The following is a 10,954-nucleotide window of genomic DNA, read 5'->3' on the forward strand; positions in this document are numbered from 1 at the left end:
TCCAATTAAATAGAAAAGTTATATGGTTTTACAGCACTCGTATAGAATATGGGACCAAAGGAGAAGACACAAAGGCTGAGATAGATACCCTTACAGATATACCCTTACAAAACAGTGATTGTAGCCACGTTTTTGTGATATTTCCAAAATTCTGCAGTTACTAGAAAGATTTGAGCATTGAGTATTTGTAACTGATAAAGATTATTCTGTTCTTACCTCAGATATATAGCAAAATTTAGAAGAATATTTTATTAGTATATTAGATATTAGGAGATAAAACAAACTCTTCCATTATCTATGTAGTTTTATAAAACATTTATATTATATAAATTATATAAAACACACTATTGTAGCTAAGCAAACACTTGTGTGAAATCAACATTCATGTTCTAAAATTGGCCCTTACAATTATATATTTCCTCCATCCTGAAAGTATAAAAAATTAACAAATGAAATGCATTTGCCATTGGAACCTTCAGAAACTTCTATACTGACAAACGTTTTCATCATTTGAGTAACTTTACCTCATGCATATGCGCACTTTTCTTAAACGTCTTTATTATTATGTCATCTAGATGCAGTATGGGTAAAAGACGGTATTTCTATGTTACACCTGTATGTTACATATAGAGTAACTGTAGGTAATCTCAAGCAGTGTTAAGAATGGGAGCTTTTAATTATATTTTCAGAAAATGAATGGAATTCAGCACCAATAAAATACACTTTTCATCAGTTTGTGTAATCTAATTCAAATCAAAATGCACATCACAGACACACACACACGAAACACATGATTAATCTAGGGGGATTATCTAAAATATTGTGGAAAATGCCATTGAAGCTGGAAATGTTTCTCCACACATTAAGATGGCAACAGAAGGAAAGCTCTGAAATTCATGGTAAGATGCTCTTTGCCGAGAAGAAAAGAAGGCCTGGACCTTTAAGAAGTAATAAGGCTATGAAACGCAGGGAAACCTGGTGTTACCAGAGGAAGCTCTGGAAGAAGTACATAAAACTTTCTGAGGGCATTCCTGAGGGGGAAAAATGGTGAGGTTGGAGAAGTAGGATGGTCATTATAGACAGGGGAAAGGCAGTCTATAGAGAAGGCCAGGGCCCACCAAGAAACAAGTAAGAGTAAGAATTCTTGAACCCAAAAGTGTTTCTTTGATTTTGCACTGGAAGTACCTCCAAATGGAGATATAAAGCTGATCTTTTGCGCCTGAAGTCGGGAGGTGAGATAGTGTCAAAGAACTGATCTACCTAGGAGGTAGTATGATCAGTGACTGTGACAATATAGAGGGGTTTTGGTGGTAAGTGGGGAAAATTACTGTATTCTTGTGCAATATATCCTTTTGATATCATTTTTTTCCTGTGTTCTTCCATATTTATACAAGTGGGTACAAGATAAACAGAATAGTAGCAATAAAAATCATACAGTAGCACCAAACAACCTGCAGTACAGCAAGAAATATACAATAGTAACTTGGTTGGGGCCATGCAGTATGGTAGGTTTTACCTATGCATAGGAAAGGACAACAAATAATTCATGTTCATACATGAGTTACATTGTGTAATTGCACTACAGTAATCCCTCGCTATATCGCGCTTCGCCTTTCGCGGCTTCACTCCATCGCGGATTTTATATGTAAGCATATTTAAATATATATCGCGGATTTTTTGCTGGTTCGCGGATTTCTGCGGACAATGGGTCTTTTAATTTCTGGTACATGCTTCCTCAGTTGGTTTGCCCAGTTGATTTCATACAAGGGACGCTATTGGCAGATGGCTGAGAAGCTACCCAACTTACTTTTCTCTCTCTCTCTCTCTCTCTCTTGCGCTGACATTCTCTGATCCTGACGTAGGGGGATTGAGCAGGGGGGCTGTTCGCACACCTAGACGATACGGACGCTCGTCTAAAAATGCTGAAAGATTATCTTCACGTTGCTACCTTCTGTGCAGCTGCTTCCTGAAGCAACATGCTGCACGGTGCTTCGCATACTTAAAAGCTCGAAGGGCACGTATTGATTTTTGATTGTTTGTTTTTCTCTGTCTCTCTCTATCTCTCTCTCTCTCTCTTTCTCTGCTCCTGACGGAGGGGGTGTGAGCCGCCGCCTTCAACAGCTTTGTGCCGCGGTGCTTCGCATACTTAAAAGCCAAACAGCCCTATTGATTTGTTTGCTTTTCTCTATCTCTCTGACATTATCTGCTCCTGACCCGCACTCCTTTGAAGAGGAAGATATGTTTGCATTCTTTTAATTGTGAGACGGAACTGTCATCTCTGTCTTGTCATGGAGCACAGTTTAAACTTTTGAAAAAGAGACAAATGTTTGTTTGCAGTGTTTGAATAACGTTCCTGTCTCTCTACAAACTCCTGTGTTTCTGCGCAAATCTGTGACCCAAGCATGACAATATAAAAATAACCATATAAACATATGGTTTCTACTTTGCGGATTTTCTTATTTCGCGGGTGGCTCTGGAACGCAACCCCCGCGATGGAGGAGGGATTACTGTATTACTGTAGATCTTGGTAACTGCAAAGATTACAGCTGCAAATGATTAACTTAAACTGAAAACTTAGTGTGTCAGTCTGACTTTGCAAACCTTTTAGAAGTCAAACCTATGTTGTATCTTTTAGCTTTGTGGTCATGGTGGCTGGCATTCAGCTTTTATATTTAAGGAACTAACAGGTATGCCCATACAAGCAGCAATGGGGTCCAGCAGGTACAGGAAACTCTGAATATGTGTGCAGGTACATTGACAGGAGACTTAGTATTTATTACAGACAGTGGCTTTACGCCAGTAAGAGAAACACGAAACACAGGCAATCTAGCCAGCAAAAAATTATCTGTGTTATTTTAAATTAACGTAGACACAATTTACATTACTAGTGTAGGAATGAGACTAATGTAATTTATCCAGGTACGAGAATTTAATGCAGGTAATGGGACGCCCAAAATATGAAGAGACAATTGTACAATTCATGTACAGGAGTTAGTTTAACTTTTCCTCATCTATAGGGAAAGGCAAGTAACTTTATCAGTTCTATCTCTAGACTTAGATCTTTTTCTCTCTTGTAGAAAAAAGAAAATAGCTTATGAATTCTGATTTTTCAATTCATCCTTTGTTCAGTTCAGCTAACCTCTACTCTGGTTTATCACCAATTCATCTCCCCCTCTCCTTGTGTGTGTTTATGAGAGAGAGAGCATACATGCATGTGAAATGCTGATTTACTTTCTAACCGGATTTGGGAGAAACGTGTAACACTGCATGAAAACCTATACTTCAAAAGGTTATTACCTTTTAGTTACATTTTCATCAGTACCATAATTCATTAGCTAGCTTTGTCCTGTTTTACAGTTACAACTATTACACTTAATAGTTCTCTGAATCAAAATAATTTGTATTTATGGTTTGAGGTGAGAAATGATTTGTTCCTTTCCTGGTTGGCTTTTTCAGACACATGGAAGGATGTTTTTTCTTTGTTCAGGGGGTCTTTCTTTGTCTCACCCTATGGTTGAGGATGGTACTGCAGTTTTTTGTGGGTTTTACACAAAGTATCCTAGGATGCTAGTAAGGTTACACCTGCTAGGTCAGCTAGTGGTTAGCGACCATCATTAGCAAGGTTTATTTACAGTCTCTCTCTCTCTCTCTCTTGCTCATGTTGGACTAATGGCAGCCTTGTCCAAGCTCCAATACAGATGAGTATTCCACCTTTCCAGTCCAGCACAGTTGCCTTCTATAGTAATTATAGTAAAGGGGTTGCTTCAACCTCTGTTTCAGCCACACCATATCAGCTATGAGCAGCCATGGACAGGTTAAGCCTTAGTTCAGAGTCCATTTCACGACTTCAACAGAGATGTCCCTGGCTGTTATAGGATCTGGTATCTATCATCTTATGAGATAAGGCCGTAGAACCTGCATTTCATAACGAGGCCCAGTCAGGCCAACTGAGGCTTTTTAGCTGGCAGTAAGAGTGTCTGGCAGCAGTTTGCCAAGCCAAGACTTGGGCTTCAGCCTGGCAAAATGGATAAAGCCAGTCTGTCCTACGCTAGTACTAATGTGAGCCAGAAAACATGGGATGCACAAGGCAATGACTGGGATTGCCCTTGTTCATTAAACTTAAAGATAGGTACATGTTGGTATTTTATTTTTTACAATTTTTTTAAAAATGTACGCTGTTTACCGTTAGTGTTGGACCATATTTGCCTGTCAATAATTTCCTTTAAATTTGTTTTTTTAATTTTTTCTTTTCAAATGTACAGTACTTAGGAATCATTGATGCAATTATTTTAATTTCAGTTACTTATTTTAATGCTTGTTTTATTTTCCAGGTAAAAATGATGGTTTTGATGCTGGGAAGCAATATTTTAAGTGTAAACCAGGACATGGAGTATTGGTAAGACCAGATAGAGTAAATCGAGCCAGCTGCAACATGCAACAAAGCGAGGATTCTACTCATACAAGTGTTTAAGGGATCCAGTCGAGAACTGCTGCAGTTTCTCACACTATGAATGAATCAATTAGTATGTTTTAAGAAGGAAAAAAAAAACTGCAAACTGGAAGACATAAATAAATAACTGACAGAATTCACTGTAATAGAACATAATTATCTGAGCACAATAAAAACTGAAAAGCTCATTTTCTCAAACTATGTTGTTATAGTTTTATATTGTAAAGAGTTGCCATTGTTATCTTGGCATAAATGTCTCTTTATGTTACTTAATTTTAATCTGTTTCAAATCTCTTAACAATTAGTCAGCATTACTGTAATTCTGCGTGTATCAGTTAGCTTGAAAAAAAAGGATCATCATAGGGCTGTCAGCTTTATCAGGAATTATATATCATAAAGTGAAATAATTTATAGGAACTATAACAATTGTCAAAATTTTATGTTATTAGTCTCTTTCTTTTTTATTTCTGGGATTTTATTATTCACATAATTCATTCATTTATTTTATAAACCTACTTTATTCATTATAGTTTACAGGAAACTTGAGCTAAAACCTATTCTGCTTTGTTAATTTCAAACTTAAATGTAATATCTAACCCTTGCAGATAATGCTAATGTGCACATCAGCAGTCACCCCCACTCAGGAATTTAAAACAACTAATCACGCTAGCATTCACATATTTGGATTATATGTCTGTAGTACTAGGGTATTGTACCATGTTAGCCATTATGGATGTAGTGAGAAGTTAAGAAAAATTACACCTTTATTGGCTAACTAGAAAGATTATCACATGGCAAATCACATCTTGCCTAAAAAATGGGCCTGAGTTGCCTTGAAAACTTGCATATCATAATATTTCTAGTTAGCCAATAAAAGGTGCCATTTTGCTCAATTTCTCACAACATTTTTGGATTGTAAAACAAAACATTAATTGGAGAAAATCCAAACAGATAATGATAGAACACAGAAATCCAAGGCTGTGTTTCAAACCCAAGTCCTTGGAAGTGTGAAACAGTAATGGTAGTGTGCAGCTGAGTAGGGCAGGAAGACCAGCAACATTGTCTACTTCTAAAGGGGAAATTATCAGATACTGTCTGGCCCAGGTACAGTCCCATTTGACTGGCTAATATTTATCCTCAATAATTTCTTAGTCTTTTCACCTGGCTTCTCTCAAACTATCAAGTTCCTTTATCTTATTATAAGTAATTATTATTATTATTATTATTATAGTAAGCCTGGGGTTGCATCTGTAGTTTCATTATATGGTCACTGGTAAATTAACATCTTTCACCGGGAAATCACTTAGTGACCACTATCTGATTCAATACTATCATCAGTGTCCACAATGTAATATTGATTAGTTTTATTATTCCTTCAGCTCTCACTTATGAACTACAGTCCAAGACTCCTTTCCTCAGGATGCAGAAAGTAGGTCACTTGCTGTTAGAAAAGGCTGGAAGAGAAACATTTGCCTCAAACAGAGAATGGTCACATCTTTGGTATAGTTCCTCACAGACCAGTAAACAGATAATACAAAATCATGACTAACTCTTGTTCCACAAGTATAGGCATTGTATTACATGCTACGATAAATCATAAATATCATACTTTTGCAATTCGTTTTAAAAGATGCTTCATTTATACTTAAGTATAAACCTTTTGCAGGTTAATAGTACAAGTGTAGACAGGATTGATAACCTGTAAATCCCCACATATGACAAAATATCCACATTAGTACAAAGAGCTGGTCCATATTTCCACATCTCTTATATATATTTCTCTTCTGGTTCGTCCTGCTTCCACTTCAAAACCGGTCCCGCCCACACGCAGCTGACACGGCATTTCTTGATTCCTATTTGTCCTCTTCCATGTCATGTACTATACTGGCCTGCTGAGCATAATACATCCAACAAGTACTCAAGGTGCTGCCACAATAGTAAAACAGTTTTACCACCTTTGCGGGAGACACCTGTGTCTTTACAACAGCTTCTTACACAGCAAACATCAGAAGCTAAAAATTATCGTGAGCACATTCGAGAATACAACTCTTCTCTAGTATTTGCTTCCATGGGTGCACAGATAACTCAACCTCCTGGCCACGGACCATACGTTTTAAAATACACAGGCACATTTATCACCAAATCTCTCCACTATACGCTAATGCTTCTGCCTCTCCGGGATATGGACAGTTGTATGTTTTTGACACAGCGCAAACTACTGAAGTACGCTAACAAAACAAAGCAAACTCTGCATGCAGCGAAAATGTACTTCTCTAGCTAGATTCCATGCTCAGAACCATCAACCCCTTCACTAAATCATACAAACACATGCATGAAATCACTCAGTCCAATCCAACAGCATCTGTACGAATGGTTTTCAAGGAAAACCCTAGGCAGGATTTACATACTACTTTGACTGCTTTCTCACACATTATTATTGTTGTGGTACATTGTCTCTCTATTATAATAAAAAAATCTTGGGTCGAGAATTGATCTTCTCTGAGACACTTTAACGTCCTGCGTGACAAGGAAGTGAGACAAAAGGGACAGCTGCTTTTTCAAAACCTGGCAGGATCTATTCAATAATATTTTAGAATAACCTCTTAAAACACGGAGGAAGTAGATTCTCTCCCTGTTTCTTTTTCTTCTCCATTTATCTGTATCCGCCTATTAAACTCTTCAATTTATTTATTTTTACTGTTTTTAGTTTTACTCCATTGGCCATGCTGTCTTTCTCAGGGGTGGGGGTTGATTTGTTTTCAATCCTATTTTTTTTTTTTTTTGTAAAAATGTATCTATTTGTATGGAATGATTACAATAAAATCAATAAAATTTAAAAAAAAAAAAGGACAGCTGCTGTACAGGCGTTTAAATGATCGACACGCCGCACAACATGCAGATCACGCAGCACGGCACAAGCAGCAGCAGGCCAGCTGATCAAGCATAGAGCAGGTTAAAAAAATGTATTTGTTTCTCATTGTATCACTGATTAAGAGGGGGCTTCCGGGGAGCGACCACATTTCCTTAGCGTGCCTTCAACACCTCTCTTCACAATGCAAGGGGCAGAGACACAAAGTGGCTGATGCGTAGCGCACCCAGGGGTGGGGGGGAAGTTGGTTGAATAACTCATTCACTACAGCTTTATTACTGGCAAATATCAAGAAATAAAAAATGAATGAAATGAAAATAATCTCTTTAAATTGTATATCCGGTTAACCAGACCCGGGGGTTGGCGAGCATGGGGTGGGGCTCCCTAGTACTTTATAATTTCTTAGATTAGTTTGCCAATAATGAATATTAAGCTTATTGCTCATAATATTCAATATTCAATCTCATTTTTTACTTAATATGACAATTATTTGTGAGCTTTTTGTCTTTGGTAAACCAAGAAAAGGAAACACTGATATAAATGATCTTAAAATTGTGCTGATCCAGCACAACAGCTTAATTTTTCTTTTATGCATTCTGCAAGTGTTCCAAGCTGTATTGAGGCTGTACAGATACAACTCCTCACATTTGAAACAGGGAAAATTGATTGCACACTAAAGGAAACACTCCTTACATACTTGTTGAAATGTCAGACAGCACACAAACAGTTCCATAGAATTCACTTTACTTTTACGTTTGTTATATTTAATATAGGAGAGATTTTCATGGGCAGTCCTTTTAATGGCACTAAGGATTAAAGAGCAGGATAAAAGCCATTTTTAACTTGTCACGAAATCAGTTACTGAAAGTTTGCCTAATGTGATCATATACTGAAGACCAGTATGTAACCTGCATGTCAAAACCAGTGGCCTTTAGTTACCTAGTATAATACATTTAACTATGACATGATCCAAAAGAAAGTGTCTTAAAAGAATATTCTTAAGGAGACCTGTCATTCAGTAGAATTTAAGTTGTACGAGAAAATGTGTTAATGCAAGAGAGCAGACTTATTTTAAGTGTGGTCCAGTTTAAAGCGCAAATCGTTTATTGTCCTTGTACATTTGACAGAGAGAAACTCTTTACCCTGAATACACAAAAGTCAATTGGTCCTTTTTTTAGAACTTGAACATTTTTTATAGTTATCTTGTCATAAATATAATTTTATGAATGGTTAATTGGAATTCCTGGAACTTATTTTTGTGTGTTTATCTTGTATCATATTAATATAAAATTTTAAAATAATCAATTCATTTTCATTTTTGTATTTTAACTTGAATGTTTTGCTGAAATCCAAATAAATGTATATTCTATAAATGTTTATATCATTGTTTCTGTTTGCATATTTAAATTGTAATTGGATAAATAAATTGAATAAACAAATAAGTGCATTCTTCTTACAGTAGCATTAAAAACAGCTGTATACTTACATTTAGATCCATAATCATTTGGACAGTGGCACAATTTTCATAATTTTGACTCTGTATGCCACCATATTGATATGAAATGAAGAAATCATTAAATGATTTAAGTGTAGGCTTCCTGCATTAATTAAAGTTCGATAAATTGTGAAAAGAATGATACCAAACATATATATGTAGGTTTTAAAATAAGACACAAAATCGTTGCACTTTTAGGCTTAGGATTTTATATATAGCGAGTAGATATATATGAAATATAATATATACTGTGTATATATATATATATATATATATACACACACAGTGCATCCGGAAAGTATTCACAGCGCATCACTTTTTCCACATTTTGTTATGTTCCAGCCTTATTCCAAAATGGATTAAATTTATTTTTTTCTTCAGAATTCTACACACAACACCCCATAATGACAACATGAAAAAAGTTTACTTGAGATTTTTGCAAATTTATGAAAATAAAAAAATTGAGATCTCTGGCCCACAAAGAGAAGACATTTTCAACTTTCAGGCCCTCAAAGAGGGAACACTTTACATTAAGTGTCCATAATTACACTGTAACTACTATGTAATTACCTGTATAAGTACAGTGTTAATAAGTAATAACTACAAGTTATTACTCCGTACTTACTGTGTAATACAAAGTAATGCTATACAGTAATCCCTCCTCCATCGCGGGGGTTGCGTTCCAGAGCCACCCGCGAAATAGGAAAATCCGCGAAGTAGAAACCATATGTTTATATGGTTATTTTTATATTGTCATGCTTGGGTCACAGATTTGCGCAGAAACACAGGAGGTTGTAGAGAGACAGGAACGTTATTCAAACACTGCAAACAAACATTTGTCTCTTTTTCAAAAGTTTAAACTGTGCTCCTTGACAAGACAGAGATGACAGTTCTGTCTCACAATTAAAAGAATGCAAACATATCTTCCTTTTCAAAGGAGTGCAAAGCAAGCAGTCAAAAAAAAAAATCAATAGGGCTTTTTGGCTTTTAAGTATGCGAAGCACCGCCGGTACAAAGCTGTTGAAGGCGGCAGCTCACACCCCCTCTGTCAGGAGCAGGAAGAGAGAGAGTGAGCCACAGAAAATCAATACGTGCCCTTTGAGCTTTTAAGTATGCGAAGCTCCGTGCAGCCTGTCCTTCAGGAAGCAGCTGCACACAGCCCCCCTGCTCACACCCCCCTACGTCAGCGCAAGAGAGAGAGAGAGGAAGAGAGAAAGTAAGCTGGATAGCTTCTCAGCCATCTGCCAATGAAATCAACTGGGCAAACCAACTGAGGAAGCATGTACCAGAAATTAAAAGACCTATTGTCCGCAGAAACCCGCGAAGCAGCGAAAAATCCGCGATATATATTTAAATATGCTTACATATAAAATCCGCGATGGAGTGAAGCCGCGAAAGGCGAAGCGCGATATAGCGAGGGATCACTGTAGTTAATTACTCAGTTGTCATTGTTATTCCACAGTACATATAATTACAGTGTAACAATTTATCACTGATCCAAAAAAAAAGTGTACTTACATAGTTACATTGTATCTGTACTTTCAAAATGTAATAAAAACATCAGGGTATGTAACTACAACTATGTAACAGATGTTCCATGTTCTGGGCAATTGTAATGGAGAATTACAGTGATAACTGCATAGGTTTTCGATGATATTTCAAAATCTTTTTTAAATGGTAAAAACACCTTTGCAAAATGGTTAATGCTTTTGCCTTACGGATCCATTAACCTCAGATGGAATTCTGTCTGGAGATATGTGTGTAAAATTTGAATGTTCTACCCATGTCTCCCTATGTCGTCTTCATGGGTTTTACTGCCATATGCCAGGGACATGTAGGTTAGGTTACGTGGCCATATGTGTGACAGCGTGACTGCTGGTATGTTTGTCAGTGGGCCTTGCAATGGGATGGCTCCCCATACTGGGCTGTTTCTTGCCTTGTGCCTGGTGATGCTTGGAATGGCTCTGCGACCCTGTGTACCTTGATTGAATGATGCACGTTTGGCAGTATTATGTTAGGGAAGGGTATAATAATAGGCCAAAAAAATTCAACAATAAATAGTGTAACACAACTACAAGAATGTGACAAGTGCTTGTTTAAGCAAAACATGTCAAGGAGGTGCCACTCTAGATTTTGAATT

The 10,954-nt window shown here is 36.8% G+C and overlaps 1 protein-coding gene across 1 annotated transcript in view; it reads left to right on the top strand.

Annotated features, from left to right (window-relative positions):
- LOC114649345 (kinesin-like protein KIF13B) overlaps positions 1 to 8,706 on the top strand; it is a 664,407-nt gene extending 655,701 nt beyond the window's left edge. The window contains exon 39 of the mRNA XM_051924704.1: positions 4,332 to 8,706. Within this exon, the coding sequence (XP_051780664.1) occupies positions 4,332 to 4,471 (140 nt within the window). The 3' untranslated portion in view covers positions 4,472 to 8,706. The remainder of the gene's footprint in view (positions 1 to 4,331) is intronic.
- The last annotated feature ends 2,248 nt before the right edge of the window (positions 8,707 to 10,954 follow it).

Source organism: Erpetoichthys calabaricus, chromosome 3 (genome assembly GCF_900747795.2).
Source record: "Erpetoichthys calabaricus chromosome 3, fErpCal1.3, whole genome shotgun sequence".
NCBI classification, from domain to species: domain Eukaryota; kingdom Metazoa; phylum Chordata; class Cladistia; order Polypteriformes; family Polypteridae; genus Erpetoichthys; species Erpetoichthys calabaricus.